This window comes from Mesoplodon bidens (assembly GCF_964165515.1).
Source record: "Mesoplodon bidens genome assembly, chromosome: 12".
Taxonomy (NCBI): Eukaryota; Metazoa; Chordata; class Mammalia; order Artiodactyla; family Ziphiidae; genus Mesoplodon; species Mesoplodon bidens.
In genome coordinates this window covers 73,624,035-73,645,721 of record NC_138168.1, presented here as the reverse complement: position 1 = coordinate 73,645,721, position 21,687 = coordinate 73,624,035, and the positions used below count along the sequence as shown (strand labels likewise).

At 39.2% G+C, this 21,687-nt stretch overlaps 1 protein-coding gene across 8 annotated transcripts in view; it reads right to left on the bottom strand.

Annotated features, from left to right (window-relative positions):
- UTRN (utrophin) overlaps positions 1–21,687 on the bottom strand; it is a 525,852-nt gene that overhangs the window by 394,597 nt on the left and 109,568 nt on the right. For 7 of the 8 annotated variants that reach the window (XM_081250822.1, XM_081250827.1, XM_081250825.1 and 4 more), the window contains 5 exons: positions 20,518–20,579; positions 6,566–6,658; positions 5,248–5,325; positions 4,591–4,683; positions 1,954–2,126 (listed from right to left, as the gene is read on the bottom strand). In XM_081250822.1, coding sequence (XP_081106948.1) covers positions 1,954–2,126; positions 4,591–4,683; positions 5,248–5,325; positions 6,566–6,658; positions 20,518–20,579 — 499 coding nt within the window. Of the gene's footprint in view, positions 1–1,953; positions 2,127–4,590; positions 4,684–5,247; positions 5,326–6,565; positions 6,659–20,517; positions 20,580–21,478; positions 21,550–21,687 lie in introns of those variants that run through there. The other variant, XM_081250826.1, reaches the window with a different exon arrangement.

The window sequence follows — 21,687 nt, the reverse complement described above, 5'->3', positions numbered from 1 at the left end:
TTATCGCAATAATGTTAATGGATTAAATTCTCCGATTAAAGACCAAGTTTAGCAGAATAGAAAATCCAGCTCTAATCTCTTCACAGGATACTCCTAAAGAAAAAGACCCTAAGAGAATTTCTGTCCACCCCTCTCCATATAGCTACTGTCTAGTATTTCATTTCTATCTTGATTTTCTTTTAATCCCACAAACTGGACATTATTGTTGCTCTGACTTACTCAAAAGTTGATCATTTTCTCTGCGCTCTATCTGCTCTTGCATCTTGGACCCACCTACACTTCTGGGATTTGCCTCTCTCGTCGCCACCTGCCCCATTCCCTCTCTGACTCCACCTCTTATTATTCCCCTTACTCACACCACTGCACCCAGTGGCCTCCCACATGCCAGGTACCTCCTCCCCTCTTGCCTGACATATTTTTCTTCAGCATTTTCTTCAGCAATATTTACCATTTCTATATGCTACACAACTAACATTTTCATTTTTAAAAAACTGCCTACCTCCCTCCATTTGAACATTAATTCCAAGAAGGAAGACTGGGAGTTTTGCTTGTTTTGTTCTCTGCTCTACATCCTGTGTCCAGCACATAGAAGGCACCCCACACATACTTGTTAAATCAATTAAGTAACAGATGGAAAAATGTTTAAGCTAAAATTCAAGTTTTATGATAGCATCTCTTAACCGACTAGAAACAGTGGGCAACCCACTTAAACTGATAAAGGAGATGTAGAAGAAGATGGGGTATGGGTTTTTTTTTAACCAGATAAAAGGTATATGAAAAAAAGCTAAAGCAAATAGCAGTCTTATGGTAAAACATTAAAACCACGCCCTCTGTTATCAAGAACAAAACATTCTGCTCACTACCACCAATGCAAACTGATATTGTATTAAGGACAAGGCACAAATGAAGGGGAAAGGGGAGAGGAGAGGAGAGGGGAGGGGAGGAAAAAAACTATTATAATTCATGGTCATCTACCAAAAAAAAAAAAAACTTACAGTAACAAATTTTGGTAAGAATTTAACAAGTTTCCAGATATAAGATGTAGAAAAGTCAACTGCATTTTCATATATCAGCAAAGAACATACAGGAAATAAAACTTGAGACAATAAATAATTTACAAGAAGAATAAAACACATAACAAATTTTGCCTTTCACATTTAAACCTTTGGTGCATCTGGAGTTTATTCAGGGTATGGTGAGGCAGGGATCCAATTCACTCATTTCCATTCGTTCCATACCATCTACTAATCTGCAACATCGGCTCAGTTGTAGATCAGGATGGAGCTATTTCTGAGCTCTTTATTCCATTAGGCTGAACTATATGAAACTGCCATTTATATCAAAAACAGTCAAATACTGTCAATTTCATATGCTTCAGCCTATTATTATATTAGTGTTTTATTTATAGTACTATATAGTCTCAATTAATATAGCTTCATAATTAGTTTTGGTTTCTGTTCAGGAAGTACTTCAGCCTGTCTCTTCTTCTTCAGAAGAGTAGTGGCTCTTTTTGGTCCTTTGGTATTTTACTATATAATTAGAATCTGTTCACAGGTTTCATAAAAAGAATCATTTATCTATTTTTAATTGGGAGTTTTCCAGTAAAACTAAAGTAGGAGGCTGAAACCTGTCACATTTCTTTGTGCATATTACTGGTTAGTGCTGAATGAGTTAGTTCACATTGAACTATGTGAATTATTTTACATTTTTTAACTTACAAATACCTAGAAGAAACCATGGACACTGCACTGTGGCATTTAAGTCCTATAGAAACAAAGACGTGATGGGTAGTTTTTCTTCCACGATATTTCTATTCTTTATGTTTTCTTAGAGCATGTACAGAGGAGAGAGGCGGTAGTGGGAAGGGCCTTTAGGGAGTAGTAAGTAAGGGAGGGACAGAGAGGAGGTACAAATCTGTACAAATCTGCACATCCAAGAAGAGTCACAACTCACTTATGTCGGTGGAGCACGGCATTGAAGGCAAGCCCATCTGTCCAGCTGGTGGTGAAGTTGAGGACGTTGACCTGGCTGTACGGCCTGGTGGACTGGCGCACCCAGCTCAGCAGGATCTTCTCACTGTTGGTCTGCTGCAGGTCTGACATGATATCCTTCATGACATCTTTCACCTGTTCAAAAGAAACCATGGCTACCAATAACCTCAAGTAGTCATTGGAATCCAGTCCTTGAATAAGGAATATTATATTCATGAACCGTTGGATCAGGCCACTGGTATTCATTTTATTTCAAAACTTTCCTTTAAACACTGGAAAGATAAATACATTTTAACAGTAATGATTTTGATTTAGAGGTGATTTTAACCTCACCTTTATATATTATGGCATTTTCTATATATTAACAATACTTATATTACACCTGGCTACAGTGAACATTACTTTCGTAGCCACAAAAAAGTAATATTTTAAAACTATACTTTACAAACATCTTTTATAGGAAGAAAACTCAATTTTTATTTTCTACAGAAATGTGGAAGAAGGTAAGAACTTTTGGCTGACTATAAAATCCAAGAGTGAAGTGCATTTCCTGATGGCAGTAACAATTATAATCTAGAACTAATATTTTATATTATTATTCTAAATTAGTACATATATTTCAAGGAAGTGTTCAAAGAATGATGTGGACATATCAAAAAAAACCCCACAAGAGCCAACTTAAGGGGGCTTGAGAAATAATTAACAATAGTGAAAGATCAGAACCTATTAAATAAGTAAAAATCCATAAAATAAGTAAAAATCCACACAGATACATAAATGAATGGATAGATAGATAGATAGATAGATAGATAGATAGATAGATAGATACAGAGAAATAAAAGACAAGGGAAAGCTCTTCCTCATAAGTGGAAAGACAATTAACAAATGTAGAAGAAATGATGAAATTAGAAAATCAATTTGCCAAGCAATATATTAATAACTGATCAGGTAAGAACTATGAATGGATCTTAAAATTAACAGACAAAAGTTTAATAAGTAGCTGAATATTTATACAGTCTCAAAGTATATCTCCACAAGATACTTTTTAATAACAAAGGGCAGTCACATTACAGTGGAGACACTTGCAGATTCCATCTCACCCAAATGATGAGAGTTAATACTGCCAGAAAAAAACTAATGGACAGCATATGCTTCCTGCTTTGGTGTACTAAGAAAAACTCAATATTGGGACTTCCCTGGTGGCGCAGTGGTTAAGACTTTGCACTCCCAATGCAGGGGGCCTGGGTTCCATCCCTGGCCAGGGAACTAAATCCCACCTGCATGACACAACTAAGAGTTTGCATGCCACAATGGAGGAGCCCTTGAGCCGCAACTAAGGAGCACACCTGCTGCAACCAAGACCCAGTGCAACAAAATAAATATTTTTTTAAAAAGAGAAAAACTCAACATCATTTTTGTGGCATTCCTCCCCAAAATGAATAACCTGAATCCAATCATGAGAAAATATTAGCCAAACCCACATGGAAGAACATTCTATGAAATAACTATTCAGTACTCTTCAAAAATGACAATATCATGAAATACAAAGAAAGACTCAGAAATGATGCCAGATTAAAAGGTGACTAAAAAAACAGGACAAATGAATATAATAAATGATCTTGTATTTTCTTTTTCTATAAAGGATATTATTGGGGCAATTGACAAAATCTCCATAAGAGCTATAGATTACATAACTGTATTGTTTCAATATTATTTTCCTGATTTTAATAATTACATGCTAACTGCTAGTGCATGATATAATAATTACCCTATGTATAATAATTACTACTAGCATTATAAATATTAATATTATGTATTAGACATTTTATAGTATATTAACATAATAATAATATTGTAGTTATGTAAGAGAACTCCTTGTTTTTAGAAAAATGATTTGTTTTTACAAAATACTCACAGATCTATTTAGTCAAAGAGAAAGAGGGGGAGAGAGAGAGAGAAAACACAGAAATACAGACAGCTGTTAACATTTGGAGAATCTGAGGGAAAGGTATCCAGGAATTCTTCGGGATATTTTTACAATTTTTTTATAAGTATGACATTTTTTAAATCTAATGTTTTAAAAACAGATACTGTTTTTTCTATGCCAGGAAAATAGAGCAGTTTGTCAGGCTCTTTCACTCCAAATTATTATAAGTTGAATTGTGTCCCCTCCCCAAATTCATATGTTGAAGTGCTAACCCCCAGCACCTCGTAATATGAATATATTTAGAAATAGGGTCCTTAAAGAAGTAGTTTATGTAAAATGAGATCATATGGGTTGGCACTAATCCAATATGACTTGTGTCTTAGAATAAGCAAAGGAGATTAGGACACACACACATACACACACACACACACACACACACACACACAAGACCACGTGAGGACACAGGAAGAAGGCAGCCATCTACAAACAAAGGAGAAGAAACCAACCCTGCTAACACCTCGATCTCAGATTTCCAGCCTCCAAAATTGTTAGAAAATAAATTTCTGTTGTTTAAGCCACCCAGTTTGTGGTACTCTGTGGCAGCTCTAAGAAACTAATACACAAATGATACATTTCCAATTCCTATTAAGAAGTGATTGAAAATTTTCCCACCTGCCAGTGCAAAATGATGCTCCAAAGTAATCCTAAAGTCAGTTTGTGATTTCCATCTACAATGTCCGTTCCTCCTATATTCACTAAATCCACCTAGTAAAATGAAAAAAATAACTTTTAAGACAATTTTTCTATGGAAACCCAGGTTTTTGTTTTAGCTCGTTTGGACAGCAATATAAGTAAATGACAAGAAAAATTTCACTTTAGAGAATCAGGTGAACCTAAATCTCAAAAATGTATTACTTATACAATAGATCAATAAAGTAATCACAAAAAGCACAACTATTCCTTCATTCATAGAACAGGTTCAATATATCTCATAAGAGAAATATTTCTGGGCTTCCCTGGTGGCGCAGTGGTTGAGAGTCCGCCTGCCGATGCAGGGGACACGGGTTCGTGCCCCGGTCCGGGAGGATCCCACATGCCGCGGAGCGGCTGGGCCCGTGAGCCATGGCCGCTGGGCCTGTGCGTCTGGAGCTTGTGCTCCGCAACGGGAGAGGCCACAACAGTGAGAGGCCCGCATACCGCAAAAAAAAAGAGAGAAATATTTCTAAAAATCAGTTGATGCCAATGTCCAGAGCAGATGGTTGGTTTCAAAATAAATCATCCCGATGGCCTCAAAGGACCACCCCCCCCGAAGTCATATTACAAACTTACATTGTTCTGATGTAAAACCTGCAGCACTCTGTTAACATTATTTAAAGCGTGTACCCTTGTGGAGCCACGTTCCTTCGGCTGGAAAACAGAACACAAAATCGAATGAGACAGAGAGTCTCTCCATGTTGCTGTCAAACATTGACATTGAGATGCACATGGAACAGCAGCTCAGCACACAAGAGCCCCCCGTACCAGGAGCTCTGGCTGGGTTGGTTCTCAAGCCACCATGAAGGCTGGTGTTGACAGAATGCAAATTCTCCCACTAACAGCACCTTAAGATAGTAGTTCCTTAGCTTGCCTGAACACTGGAATCTCCTAGGGAGCTTCCAAGAATACCAGTGCCTGTGTTCAACAAAGACTGTGACTTAATGAGTCTGGAGTATAGTCTGGGTTTGGAATTTATAAAAGATTTCCCTGGTGATTCTAAGATGCAAACAAGTTTGGGAACCAATGCTCCACCAGGGACAAAGCTTCTTCTATCTCAGTTGGGCAGGATGAAGAAAGATTTAGAAGTTATGTCCCCTCCACCCTGCACTAGTGTAGACAGAGCAGAGAGGATTCAGAGGTGCTATCCCAGGTTCCAGGTAGGATTACAAGGGCCCACTGGGAAGACTGGAATTGCCACCCAGGGAAGGATGATCTGGGAGGCTTCTTTCTGCCTCATTGGCCAGGGAATCTTATCTGACAAAGGGATCAATCTCTCCAATAGGTGCCTACCCACCATCTGGAAGGCAAAAGGTAAAGTGTAACACCACACACTTCGGCAAGAAAGAAATTCATCTTCAGAAGTGCATCTCTCTATATCTTTTATAGTAATTCTACCTCTAGTGTTAAAGGTTGTACCCATAAAATACACCGTCTTCATTGGCAGAGTTATTTCTGTGTGAGTATTGGGTACCTCACACATAAAGCAATAGAGTTGGATTTGATGACGGAACGAACATGAAGATAATACTGAAAATCTGAATAAAAATAAATGCCATCAGTTTTCAAAACTTTTTTTTACTATTTGTTAAATAACATTTAAATGTATTTGTCTCTACTTTCTACTATTCAAAATATTATGCCCTCTTTACATATCCACTCTTCTTTGTAAGTCTCTACTGTCTGAGAGCAATAAACACATAAAGTATTTTTTTGATAAAAATAGAGCCCTCAATAAAGCCTAAATATCGCTCAATCAAAAAATTCATTAAAACCCCTTTTTAACGTTCCTATTTCAGCCTTTACATTGTAAGGACCTCCAAGAGGGTCTTCAAGTGTCAGTAATGATGAGAGATATGCCGTTAGCCTGGTTCTTGAACATGGCATCCCTCACCAGTGAGGTTCCTGTGAGGCCTTCTAGAAGATCCAGTAGCTTCCTTCCATCTTTGAGGTCTGTGAACATATCACTGATGGGTGGTTTTCCACTCTATAAAAGAAAAGGTACAATTTCAGCAGCAGAAATTTCATACATAAGTGGCAAATAAATGAATAGTTTCATTTCTTCCAATTAAAAGTCTGGATGATCACCAGACTATACAAGTTTGCCTTGTATGGAAAACTTTGAAATCTATAACAAATGTTTTGAGCTGAAAGATATAAATTGCATTATTTCTTAGAAAGGGAGCAAATAAAACTGTGATTAATGTCAGTATGCCTTGTATGTACAGTTGACCCTTGAACAACATGGGTTTGAACTGTGCAGGTCCACTTACAGATGGATTTTTTTTCAGTAGTAAACACTAGAGTATTACATGAGTATTACATGATTCGTGGTTGGTTGAAACCGCTGAGGTGGAACTGGGATAGGAGGGAGCTGACTAAATTATTCATGGCTTTTCAGTTCTACAGAGTCAGCACCCCTAATCCCCCGTGTTGTTCGAGGGTCCATTGTATTCCTGAGAGAGAAGATGTGTTAAAAATATACATGAGCATACAGCACCTGGAGGCCAAAGAGGCCTCCAGAGGCCAAAGAAAAGTGTGCAGATTCTTATTCCAGCTCTGCACTTTACATTCACAGTATAAGCATGGCTTTTGGTATTTCCATTATGGAAGCAGGTCACATCATCATCAATTTCAGCTCTCCACTTCAATTTCAGCTCTCAGGCACTAGGTATTTCTAGGTCCCAATTTCTTAATGATTAGGACACTTTTGGCTCTGTGTCTAAATCCAGTTTCCATCCTGTATTTTGAATGACAAAACCTATAGAATTTCTAAACTCTTGCTTCTGACTAATAAACAGCATCAACTTCCCCTGATAAACATATTCTAGCGTCCATGCCAGAAAAATCCTACCCCATTCACAGGTGGACCTTGCCTGTCTGTGTGTGGTATCAGGGTTGTATGCAAAGGACAATTACTGCACAGAAAATTAGGACGCCTCAGTTTTAATCTGTCTGACCGTTAACTAACTGGTGAACCTAAATCAGCTACTTACTACTATTTACCTTTTTCTAAATCACAGGTATTGTAAAGATGAAATAAAGAATATTACGTGAAAATGTCCAGATAGCTATAGAGCACAGTGTAATAAATGTGGTATGATTATGTTGAATCAAATAATTCCCTTCTAATATGAAATCCCCAGAGATTAACAGTTTTACTTCCTGTCAATAATAAAGATAGTTTATAACCAATAATTATTGTATATTCTTTATTCTTCACTTTAAAACATATATATATAAAGTCATACGAAACAAAATTTTACTCTGAGCTTGAAATGGGCGAGGGGAAGGAAGGAAGCCATCCTAAAGTTTCCTAAAACTTGGCATTTTCCCTTTTTTCCTCTCTTCCTGATTTCTTACATTTTTAATTATGTGTAATGTATAGCAAACTAGGGATTTCTATCACGTGGCTTTTCCATAGTTCATATACTCTAAATGAGAGGAAGTATGGTAAAGTCTTCACCTTAGAATCAGTAAAGAATAAACTATGACTTATTTATATCTGAAACAAAGCTGCTTTTCTATTTCCAGCTGCCACTATGTGAGCAGTGACGATGTCAGAGATACATGGATTATCTCCATCGATCACAATGATCAACAGATTTGAGTGATGCAGGAGACCAGATCCAGAGGCAATACTTCAAGAGGCAGAGCGGGGAAGTTTTTTGCACATTAAAGATTTCCTACCCGCTCTCAGTAAAAGCAAAGGGCAGAAGTAGCCCTGGTCATCTGCTACCTCTTACCTTCCTCTTCTCAAAACCCACCCAAGTACACTTCAGCCAACGAGCCACCAAATACCCAGATTCCCTTTCAGGAAGACGTGAACAACTCTGGTCTCAGAGCAAAGAGACAACAACATAAGTAAAGTTCATGGGAGAAACAAATAAGGGTATCTAGGCACAGAAAGGACCTTAGGAATTACTGATGACAAGCGCAGCTAAATAATGTCTGGGTGGCATTTAACCCTTCTCAAATCCACTACAGTATCCATTTTCCAAAAAAGAAACGAAGTAACACAAATCAGCATAGACTAAAATAAAGTAAATATAAATATTAGTCCATATTACAAATAGTTATGAACGCCCACTGATGACCTCATTGTAGACAAGCCTCCTACCAGCCGTGTAACTCTGGAAAAGTGGCCTTTCTACATCTATTGGCTCATCTGTTAAACACTAAGATGACAGATGTTCAGTAAATGGTTGATATTATCATTCAGTACATTATCATATCATTACAGCAGTAATGTTTCCTACTGTCATAAAAGTGCCATAAAATTTCAACAGTAGATGAAAGAATGGATAAAACAAGTAAGCACTTCATCTTAGGCAGGAATGTAAAAGCAGATTCTGAACCTGAGTGCATGTAAGTGTCACTTCACAGAGAAAGATCTTCCAAGTCCCGAATTCACTAATACGATGATCTGTAGGGATATATCCTATTCGAAACTAATGAACATGATGATACAAGAGCACACCTGTGCTTTAGGTATGCACTGTGAGACAAGCATAACTCAGCAGTAAACCCAATGGATTCTTCCCTAGGCTCCACTGCTGCTCAGTGGTAAAGTGGGAGGCATTCATTAAGAGGCAGCATTAGGGCTTCCCTGGTGGCGCAGTGGTTGAGAGTGTCCGCCTGCCAATGCAGGGGACACGGGTTCGTGCCCCGGTCCGGGAAAGATCCCACATGCCGCGGAGCGGCTGGGCCCGTGAGCCATGACCGCTGAGCCTGCGCGTCTGGAGCCTGTGCTCTGCAACGGGAGAGGCACAACAGTGAGAGGCCCGTGTACCGCAAAAAAAAAAAAAAAAAAAAAAAGAGGCAGCATTAATTTCTCCACATGAGACACTCTTTTCCTCTCTCTTGTCCGGGTCATTCATTTGTTTACTGAGGAACAAATCTGGAGAAAGACTCCTTGTGAAGCATTCTCTTGAAACAAAGGTAACTGAGACAGAGTTCTGTCCTTCTAGAAGTCAATCACTTATACTAGGGAAACCAATGTCTTTATATTCTTTTAAAAAAAAAACCCCGACAGTAACAGCAATGCAGTTTCTTTATTCTTTTTCCAAATTTCAGATAAATATTGATGGCGATCAGTAAGAAATAAGTTTTGTGCTGTGTGCCTATTCTCCTAACACTCCGCCACCCCACCCCCAGTGATGGCATGGTTGGTGTGCACTCCCACCTGGTACCTTCAGAAGAGCCACGTACACCTGCAGGAGGGAATATAGAGCCCGTGGATCTCTTCACTGGACAATGAAGGAAGGTACCAGGGCTCTTACAAATCTAAAACTGTGGTTCAAAACTTACATATAAAACACACACCCACACTCCCCACACACATAGCCAATCACTACAAAATACTACCTATTCCTGACAAATGCAATTTAGGAACGTCCCATAGGCAGACGGAAAGAACCAAACTATACCAAAGAGCCCAGTCCACCTACCACCTAGGAGAGTAACACCTATAAGTATGGTGATTCAGTGCTTTGTGCCTTACAATGGAGGTCAGAAAATGTCTTTCGTAAAGGTCCAGATAGCACTTAGTTTAGGCTTTGCTGGCCAGGTGGTCTCTATTGAAACTTCTCAAGCCTGTTGTCAAGATGTGAAAGCGGCCCAGACAATGTATAAACAGATGAGACGATGGGAATGGTGACTGTGTTCCAACAAAACATGATTTGTAGACGTGGAAATCTGAATTTCATATAATGTCCCCATGTCATGAGATATTCTTCTTGTGTTGACTTTTTGCAAGCACCTAAAAATGTGAAAACCATTCTTAGCTCGTGGGCCATACAAAAACAGAAAACGCAAACACGAAATGTCCCTAGACATAACAATAGTATGACTTACTATGTATCAGATATGCTCTAAGAGATTTACAGAGATGTAGATGCATTGTTTGTTTCTTTATGACAGAACTTTAAGGTAAGAAAACTGAGACATAGAAGTGACATGATGAGCTAGAGGCAGAACTAGGATGTCATACCACAGATCTGACTCCAAATCCAGGTTCTCAAAGTCCACACTAAGCTGCTACTAAAATTATGAGGGCACAGGGTCATGACATATAGGGAAGGAAACAGTTAATCAGTGGCGCAGCGGAGGAGGTACATTTAATGACTTCCCAAAGAGGGCACAAGATATATACCACATTTAAATGAACTCAGAATGAAATTTTTTCCAAGCTCATGGCTTTAAAGCATCTCTGCTACTTCTGAATCACAGACTCTAAACATAGGATCCACCCTGGGAAACAGTTGGGAAATGTCAGAAGTCATGGTTTAATAAAAATAAAACCTGATTCAGCCTGACGGTTGAAGCCTTATTTAGATTTTTAACTCTTTGCAAAGACTTATTTGCAGAAACTTCTCTGACAGACAGAATACAGTTTAATAATTCAATTGGACAAATATCTGGTGAATACCTCCTTTGTGCCTGGCCCTGCAGAAATGCCAAGTTCAGGTCACCCTCCCCATTTACAAGCAAGGGTTTCCACAGTTTTCCAATAAACACAAAATAGTACAAATGAATAATCTTGAACTTGGAAGACAGATAAGCCTTGCATCGCATTTAACCTTAACAAAAATTTAAAAAGGCCACACGATAGGAATCCAAATGACAGATGTCACAGGTGACTCCCTTTGGCTGTCTCCTCTCATCCCCTGGTCCCCTATACTTCTTTGAACTCTCTTAACACCAGTTCTAACACTATTTTGACTCCAAGAGGGACCAGCGTTAATACCTACAGCTGAGACACTGAAGCTCCTGAATCGAAAATGTCAAGAGGACAGAAGCAAACTGTCATCACGATGCAGGAGGGATAAGCTGGGGTCTGAGGGAGGGCAAGGCTGCAAATACAGTCATGGATACGTGATGGTTCAGTTGAATGTGGCCAACCTGATGGGCCCATCACACCTGGTGAATCGGCCAGCCCTAAAGGCTGAAAGAGCCAGTGCTCAGTTTCAGCCAGCAGCGGCCATTTGAGAATCCCAGCCCACTGTTGGTAGGACTTCTGGTTTCTCAAAAGAGCTGGAAATCTGAATTTATGTGTATAATCTCCTGATATTTGTAATGTCCTAAAACACTGTGCCGGATCAACAAATCTTGTCTACAGGCATACTGGATCCTAGGATGACTGGTAATCTCTCTCATAGGGCATAACCACATACAGGGGAAATACAAGATTAGTCAACAGTGAGTCCTCTGAGGAACTGAGAAACTCTGTGGAAAGGACACACACACACACACGCACACCACCATCCACAGACTAGGGAAAATGATTGATTGCAAAATACCAGGAGTCATTATACTTGTGCAGACCAAAAAAACAAAGGAGTCACACCAGATTCTTCTCCTTTCACTCATTCCTCATCTCTAATCCATAACAACCCTGTCATTTCTACCTCCAAAAACACATTCCAAAGGTGACCACCACTCCTTAATGGCCCCACTCGCATCCATGTCTCCAATACCAGGCCAACCAACCTCTTTACTTCTGCATAAGAGTCAGAATAACTCTAATTTTAAGGTGCAGATCACATCATGTCATGTCTCTGCTTTAACCTAATGGACTCCCATCACGGGGAAATACAATTCAAACTCCAAATAAGAGATCCCATGTGATCTGCTCTCCACCCTCGCTCTAATCTAATAATCTAATACTGTATTATTCTCCCCTTTCTTCAATAATCGCAAATCATAATTATTTCCATCGTAGGTCAAGTTTTTCAGCAGCAGCAGTAGTAGTAATGGGAAAAAAATCTACAAAAGATTGAATAAGAAAGCAAAATTTTGGAAGTGCAGTTTGGAGTTCTTAAAAGGGTGAACTGTTAATGTTTTGTAAAGACAACAAACCAGTAGTAGAACTGGGACTTAGATTTGGGGTTCAGAAGATGGCCTCCTTTATGTGGTGTGCCCTGCTGACACTAACAAGTGAGGGATGACAAATGCAGTCTGTACCTTTGTGGCACTCAGAATCTAAACAGAGTAAACAAAATCTGTACCAACAGCATGGGGAGCACAGCAAAAGGGATTTATGAGCTAGCTTGATTCTGCCAAGTTTGTACCAAATAAGAAATATAGTACAGAGTCTATCTTGTGATTTACCTAATCCCACTATAAATAATGACGTTATTAACTGTGTATAATATGGAGAAGAGTGAAAAGATAACAGTTTTTAAATGCCACCTTGTGCTTTTGCATTCAGCCCACGTGACCCCACCATCTCCACCTTCGGAGGTGGGCTCTGATTGGTGCGTGGATGAGTAGGTCTAGGTCACTGTGGGCCAGTGAGTTATAAAGAGAGGATTGTTGAAGAGGTGGTGGTTTTGGGGGAAAGAAGCTCTTTCTGTTAAAGAGGACTAGGAGACCCTGGGACCATTTTCAACTGTACTAGGAAGCTTTTAGCTCCAAGAGCTACTGTTAGGCACCCTCCAAGCATGGCTAATCATGAGGGGAGCCAGACTGGGTGGGAAGTGGAGTTATCTGACACTGTTATTTTTATTTTATTTATTTATTTTTAATTTTTTTGCGGTACGCGGGCCTCTCACTGTTGTGGCCTCTCCCGTTGCGGAGCACAGGCTCCGGACGTGCAGGCTCAGCGCCCATGGCTCACGGGCCCAGCCGCTCCGCGGCATGTGGGATCCTCCCGGACCGGGGCACGAACCCATGTTCCCTGCATCAGCAGGCTGACTCTCAACCACTGCACCACCAGGGAAGCCCTGTTATTTTTATTTTTATAATCTGTTGGGGAAATAAAAAATCCTCTCACAAAAGATCTTTATTCAACGTAGAAAACAGAGAAAACACTTTGTTATTGAATACTCATATCAGATGAGGTGCATGCAGGCAGTTGGTAGAAGACCAGAAAGTCTGGACAGAATTTCACACAAACATACAGTAAAGTAGAATAAAGGACAATGAGTGTGTACCTCCTGGGGAGACAAATGGATGGTCCTCGTGCTGGTCTCCTGTCAACCTCCAGAGAGACTTCTGAGTTAACTTTGAGGTCTTTGTTATTCTGCACTGGAAAGTTGGAGATGGGTTTATCTACTTCCTGACCAAAAAATTGGGCCTATTATGTTTTTAAGGAGACACCCTAAGGAGAAGGAAGGGACAAGGCAGCTGCCTCTCCTTTATTAAACAAAGGAAATGTTCTCTTTTCCTTTACACTATCATTATCAATGCCCTAACTAATGCCTCACCCTGGTCCCATGGAAGCCTATCTTTTGAGGAACTGCTTTCTTCAAACATTTCCAGTGCTTTGCCAGTTGTACATATATGGAATGAGCTGTATGGTTTATTGAGTCGGCCTGCAGACCCTGCCTGATGGGCATATGGAGTTGGGGTTTATTCAGCCTGCAGACCTCTCCTGGTTACTTGCCCATGGAGTGTGCAAGTGGCCCTGCCTCTGGCCGCCAGGCGTGGGTGGCTCTGCTCTCCCCTCTCTAGGTGAAGGGTGAAAAGGAATTTCTTCTCAGCAGATCAATACCAAAATTGATCATCAATTACAAAGACACAGCATATACTACCAAATTTCCAAATTTGTTTTAACGATTACAAATACTAATAGGCTCAATCAAAATCATTTATTAAGTCCTCAATATGTACAAACACAGCATGTTAAATAATATTTAGGTATAGTTTCTTTAATTTAACCACAGTAACTAAGTGAAAGTCACTCTACAAGTATAGTGTTTGGAAGCAAAACAATCAAACTGAATGAAAACAAACAACAGCAAAAAAAACCCCAAACATATTTACATAATATAGCTAAAACATGTCTGGAAGCTGTTTAGGAATATGAAGTGCATTTTACTGTTTGCTTTAGGGGTATTGCTGAATATAAATTGAAACTTAAGGAACCACTTGAATATTTATGGTCCCCTAAAACAATGAGTTGAGTCGCCATACACATATTCATGAAAATAAATCAGTAGTAGACCCAGTGTGTAACTCCAGCTCAAATCTCTACTATAGATGTTATTTATCATCACACAAGGAAGCCTGTACAGTCTCCTTCACGATACTAAAAAGAGGACTAAACATCTACAGACTGCTTTTGTTGCACCCACCTACACATCCTTTCCCACGTCTATTTTTGTGGCCAACCACTTCCCACGTGAACAAAGTTGCAAACAATCGGATACTGAAAGCAATGTCCCACTGTCTCAAACGGAACACACTGGAATCGCTCTTCACACTGAAACCTGTAAAAAATGCTTCACAGATTTCCTCTCTTAAGTCCTATCAATTTAAAGTTCAAGTGTGCAATAGTAACTAAATGAAAACTTGGCTCATCTTTGTCTTCGAAAAAGAAAAAGCAGAAATCTGCCCAAAGTGAAGTTCAGCATTTTTAAGTTGGCCTGTTCTCTACCTAACCTTTATTTTCAAACTTCCTTTGAGAACCACCTCAGCAAACTGAGAAAAGTGCTTCTGCCATTTGTACGTCTCTGCTCTGACAGATGAGCAGCTCTGCAAGTCAGCCAGAGAAAATGCAGGCTCAAAGTCAGAACAAATTTCCCAACACTGGGACAGTGAGGCCTTCGCTGCCTCCCTTGGGAAAACAGCTCACTAACAAATGAGGCTCTTAGAATCAGAGTGAACAGAACCCTCAACCTTTACCCACCAGACAGTGGAATAAAGTGGGCTTAATGAGCCAATGCTATTTTCTGCTTCTGGTTTAAGATATATGAATAGCACAGATCAGGGCTACCACAAGTTTGGGAGGGGGTAGTCCCTGACAGAGTTTTAATTTAGCATTCCTAAGTAATTATAATCTCCTATAATGTTTCACAATAATGCCTCAATATTTCTTAGCAACATGAGGCAAGCTATTACGCTCAAGTGTGTTTTATAGCTAAAGGAATAAAAATCAAGTGACCTGAAAAAAATTGGCTAGTAATTTGCCCAAGGTCACAAATAAATGTGCAGCATATCCAGGAATAAGTATTTCATTTCCTAATTCTCATCTCCTTTAGATAATCATTTTCTCCCGAGCTCTTCATAACTTCTCAAAACCCAACAATCATAAGTTATCCTACACTGTGTTACTTCTCAGGATACCCAGACTCCAAAGTGGTGTGTATTCTGTGACATAGTAACAAGGACTTGCAGCAAAAAAAAGAATATACATTTATAGTGAATGCTATCTTAGCTATCAAAATATTATTCAGTATTCTCAAGCTGTTTGCCAAATCCCTTATCAAGGAATGAATTGAGCTGATTTTAAGTTTTAAATCTCATTTTTCATCACCATGAATTTAGTAGATGGATCCTATTCGAAGAATCCTATCCCATCAATAAGAGAATCATATGTATTAAATCCAAATGATAATTTAACAATCTCTCCAGCCCATCTCCAAGAAACCATGTAAATGCAGAAATTTTGCATAGCTGGATTTGTTTTTGTGAATAAATGGAGCAAAAGCCCCGATGCATTTGTTTCCATGAAATAACACAATTTATGCCATTTTGCACTCAATGCCACACTCTACTCCCATCTACTTCCAATACAACCACTTCCAACCAGTCTGTGGATATATACAGTATTAGGTATTTAAATGTATGTTTCTGTCACCGCCATTCATTTATTTAGTAAGCCTACAAACACTCACTGGGTGCTTACTAAATGCCAGAAGCCCTGCACCCATGGAGCGTACCACTGTCTAGGAAAGGAGAGACAAATATTTTGAGATGCAATTATTTAAAAGACAATTATGATAAGTGCTTCAAAAGCTAACACTTTAAGAATATAGAGCATCGGGCTTCCCTGGTGGCGCAGTGGTTGGGGGTCCGCCTGCCGATGCAGGGGACGCGGGTTCCTGCCTCGGTCCGGGAAGATCCCACATGACACGCAGTGGCTGGGCCCGTGAGCCATGGCCGCTGAGCCTGCTCGTCCAGAGCCTGTGCTTCACAATGGGAGAGGCCACAACAGTGAGAGGCCCGCGTACCGCAAAAAAAAAAAAAAAAAAAACAATATACAGCATATCTACCCTAGTCTGGGAGCTCAGAAAAAGTGTCCTTGGGAAAGTGACATTTAAGCTCAGGCATTGAGGAGGAGTAGGAGTTGCCCCAAAAAGTTGGAGGAAGGAGCATGTGTAAAAGCCATGAGAAGGCCCACTGCGGTGGCCGGAGTATAATGAGGAGCTAAAGTGAAGTGAAATTAGGAGTAGATTGGAGGGGGCAACTACTTAGGGTCTTAAAAGCCGAATAAGAACAAGGGGCAGCCACTGAAAGATTTTACTGAAGAGAAAAGAGGCATTTAGACTTACACTTTAAGGTACACTCCAGCTATTCTGTCAAAAATGGAAGGAAGGTTCCAAGGTTCAGGTGAACCATGGAAAGGAAGAACCAGTATTAGATTATGACAGTGGCCCCCTTGTTCAGGAATAATTTTCAAAAAACGATAAAGTCATGATTCTCATACAAATGTAATATTAAAGCATGTTAAAGACTTCAACTCATTAAGTAATCGGGGAACCAGTAGAGTGTTACAACCGGTTCAAAGAAAAATTCAAAAAACCACATGTTTGTATGCAATAAAGGAAAGTTGAAATAAATTTACAACAGATGCAAAAACAAATCTATCCAAGGGGAAATAATCAATTGCATTCCAGCTACTTTGCATTTTTATGGATAAGAATCATTTGCGTTACTATCTGTTTTCTACAACTCACTGAGTTGTACAGTAGCTCAAAGATCATGGAAAGCAGATAACCCAGATGGCTGAGCTGACAGGACTCCCACTCATTTTTCTGCTCATTGTAAAGTCTTTCGCAATTATTCCTAACTCAGATAATAAAGACTTGGCAAAGGGGGGTGTCAGAAAAGATGGAGAAAAATGGACAATGTTAATGTTGAATGTATATGGTTCTAGAATCAATAAGATTTGGCATTTGAGACTTTGGCTGGGGGCAGGGGGGTGGGGGTGTGCCTCAAGAAGGAGATGTCCAGGGGAGGAATTTAAAACAAATTCCTAAATGGCAGAAGATGCCATCAGGGGCTGTTTGGATTTCTCAGCACAGGGGCACTATTGCTCTGTAGAGGGACTCATACTGCACAGAAGAAGCGGACTCAGTCAATAATTATATTTTAAAGTCCACCACAATATACCAAAGGCCATGGATAAAAAAGAAATGAAATAAAATCTGTTCCCCTCAATAGGATTTTTTTTTCTCTTGCTAGCCTCTGGATTACTTAGTGACACCGTGCCCAAATACAACCTTATCCCAACTCAGCAAAAGTCTGTGGGGAGTTTATGGAAATCTCTCGGTTTTAGAACTATTATTCCCTTTCCCAATCACCAGCATGGAAATAGCCAGACTTATGGAATTAAAACAGTCAGAGGAAAGGAAAAAAAGTGGCTGAAGTTTAGTGTGACTGCTATGGGCTCTCCTTTTTTTAATATATCCAAATAGTCATAATTCCTTTGATAAATGTGTTCTAGACCCATCCTAATTTCCTTCTAGACTTTGATTTCTTACTAGAAGTAATCTGAAAGGAAATGTTTCCAGGGTCAGCTCTACTTTGACATTTTTCTCCAAACAAAACAAGCTTTTAATAGTGGCCTTAATAAAAAATTGTTCTTGAAAAAAAATCTAATAGTGGCCTTAATAAAAATTGGTCTTGAAAAACAACAACAAGCTTTTAGCTTCCATGTCAGTTTACATAACTGGACCTGTTACTAAAAATGATAACATTACCTGGTCTTTTCACTGTCTTGGTAATAATTACAAGCTTCCTGGGGCAAAGAATTTACATGGGACTTAAAGACCTCATTTAATACTACAAAATAACACATACATTATAAATGTATAAATTTAAATATCAAGTTCACTAAATAAACTATTCTAGTACTACTGGACTTTGTGTTCAGGTCTTTTTAAAGATATCAATGACCCGTGACAAATACTGAGATACTTCTTGAAAGAACTCGGTTGGGTACATGACCCAAATGGTCAACAGATACTGAGAACAGTTCAGTGGAAAAGAAGTCACAGGACAGTAACTGCAGTGAGGATATTTTTAAAGCTCAGAGTGAAGGAGTACTTGGGCAGCACTGAGTTCAAGGTTCTAACTTTGCAATGTATCAATAATGGCTGTGGACCTGGAAATGACGTGGATCTGCTGGGCGCTGCCCCAGTTCAAAAGTCTATCACGTGCTGTCCAGGTAATGTCTTGTCTGAGCCAAATTCGTGGCAATAATGATAAGGTTAAACATTTTCAATTATTCTTTCCCAATTGTCTAAAATCTCAATTGTCTAAAAACCTCTGTTCTACTTTCCCCCTTTTTGTGTCCTATCATACTGTCTACCTCTCTCTAGTCTCATAGAAGAGGAACAAAAGTAATTCACCTAGTTTCAAATGCTCCCTAAATGTAGGTCTACCAAGACTATGAAGCTTTCAAATCGGTCTTCAAAATCAGTTTTAAGGTAATTCTTCCCCAGTGACTCAAATAAGCTCTAAAAACTAGGTCTGCTTAACTTGCTCTATCTAGAAAATGACCATATTATCCTCAGTAATAGTCAAGATGGATAATCTTACACAACTGAGCACTCATGAAACCCTTGGGATAAAATATCTCATATCCAGACCCTTTTAGTTCCTAAAATTATGTTGCCCAGAATCTGGTCACACGAAGATAGATACTTCAAAAGTTTTGAATAATGTTGAATCTAAAGCACCCAGATGTTACCTGTGCCTCTTGAACAAAACAAATAAAAATTTACCAAAAAACACCTATGTCTGCTTTGGAATAATCCTACACATAAAACCACCAATTAAGAGAGTAATTCTTCTGCTTGACCCTCTGTCAAAGTCAGGCAGTTTTCACATTCCTTACATTCTCAGAAGCAAGATAAAATAGCCCTCAACAAAAACTTGCAAAACCTAAAAATACATTGCAATCAGATAACCAATTGTAAATAGTGGGATGTGGAACAAATTTTAAACTGCACTGTTACTCAAAGCAATCCTAAAACATTCTCATTTTGCCTCAAAGAAATACCAATGTTTATTTTCCTGGCCTTTGCAAGCTTCTCAAATAGAAAAATATGAAATTTTTGAACTTAAAGCCCCATAACAGGTCTCTTTTTATTTTATCTTGCTATAGTGTAGTCCTATAATCCATTAACCTGAAAATTCTCCTCCCATCTCAGATTTAGAGGACAAAATTCCAACTCCAATAACCAGTGGATAATTATATTAGAACAAGTTTAAAAACAGCACTATCAATTTCTCTCTTCAGGATTCTCTGTCCCTAAAAAATACTGATCAAAACATTGATTATGTTCCAGGTGGGTTAGAAATGCTGAGATAGAACAGATTTGGGGGAAATAAGTGAGGAAGTTCACAAAAAAAGAAACACAGGGCAGCTAAGCATTATGAGCCATAACCATGAGTATGACAATCCCTAAACATTTCTACATGAGGTAGAAAGGCCACCTGAATGATACCAACTTGCTTTTAACCAGGCAAAAAATGAAATCATCATCTTTTTAGCTAAGTTAACACAAAATTTCCCCAATGAGATATTATTTCCTAAATGTACCAAGAATTCACAGAGTCCAAAGCAGCACACTGTCACCTTGGTATCTAGAGAATGGTAGGTAAAAATAAAGAGCTGCTCACACCATGAATGTTTGTACCATGAACTGTTTACACCAGAATTTCCATTTAAACATATTATAGAGAGAATAAAGGAAAAATAAATGTATCTGCATACTCAGAAGATTTCTGTCTGGTCATATTTCATGGGGAAAACTCACTGCACCTCCAACCAAACTCCATCAACCAGAATGAGACATCTGAATCATCAAAGTTTTTGAAATACTCTGTTACCTTTGAAAATCGAGCATTTAGCCATTTGGTAAAAGTTTTCTTCTGCACGTCATTGTGTTCATCTGTGGGAGGGAAAAGGAGAGAGAGGGAAACGTATGAGAGTTTGTACCTTTACTCAGGGTGCTAAATAAGATTATCTCCATCTTGGAGAGTTTTAAATGGTCTATTAGTAGAGTTCATGAGGCACAGTGATCCACAGCTAACGAAGAAGGGATGGCTGACGAGGTCAGCATGTACGGAGCCTGCTAACGAACGCCTGTAGCAGAGGGAGACCCGGGCACCTTCCCAGGAAGCTGGCCTTCTCACTCCACACCTCGGCATATCACCACCGGCCATTAAACCCACATTCGTGAGGAAAGAATCAGGACTTTAGTTTCAAAGTATTATACGCAATACTTTCTGTTGCATTTTGTTTAAGTGCAGTTTCAGCATGATAAAAATGTTGTAGAACATTCAACACAAAATTCAAAGCTATCCTTTAAAAACTAAGAAACTCGTGATTTCCCTCCTTTTCATACAAGTCCTACACCCTCCAAAACAAACACTACTATAAGGTTTATAGCCAATTCCATAACCTGTTTTCCTGTAGTAAGACTGACAGGACAAAGTTTCAACGATCTATAAAAGCAATCTACACATTTTACAAGCAGAGAAATCAGAGTAGTTTTTTTTTAAAAAATGACCAACTTTGGTCTGGATTACAAATTCATTTTCCAGGCCACACAGATAAAAACTGACCTTAAAAAACGAAAGCATCCTGAACTTCTTGGAGATGGGCAGAGTTAGGCATAAGGAAGCCACGTAAAATGGGAATAAGTAATGCTCACAAGGGCATTGCGAGGATTTGCGGATATAAGTGGAAAACACTTGGGAAAGAGCTGGCATTGAGCTTTGTTGTCGTTCTAGTTATAATTATTATTATAGTATATGTGTGAACAAGGCAGATAAATATCCATATTACCCTTTCTGTTACTTCTAATCATATCCTCTTCAACGGCTCCCCAGTTCTCTGTTAAAACTAGCAGAGTCATTGTTGGCTTAAATCCTACAAAGCAGCACGTTAACAGTCCCCGAGTAGTTCTGAAAGCTGCGTAAGGAATATTTGGAAGGGCGCAGAAAGCTGTGGTTCTGTCTGCATATATACACACTGCTTGTTCCACGACCGTGCCT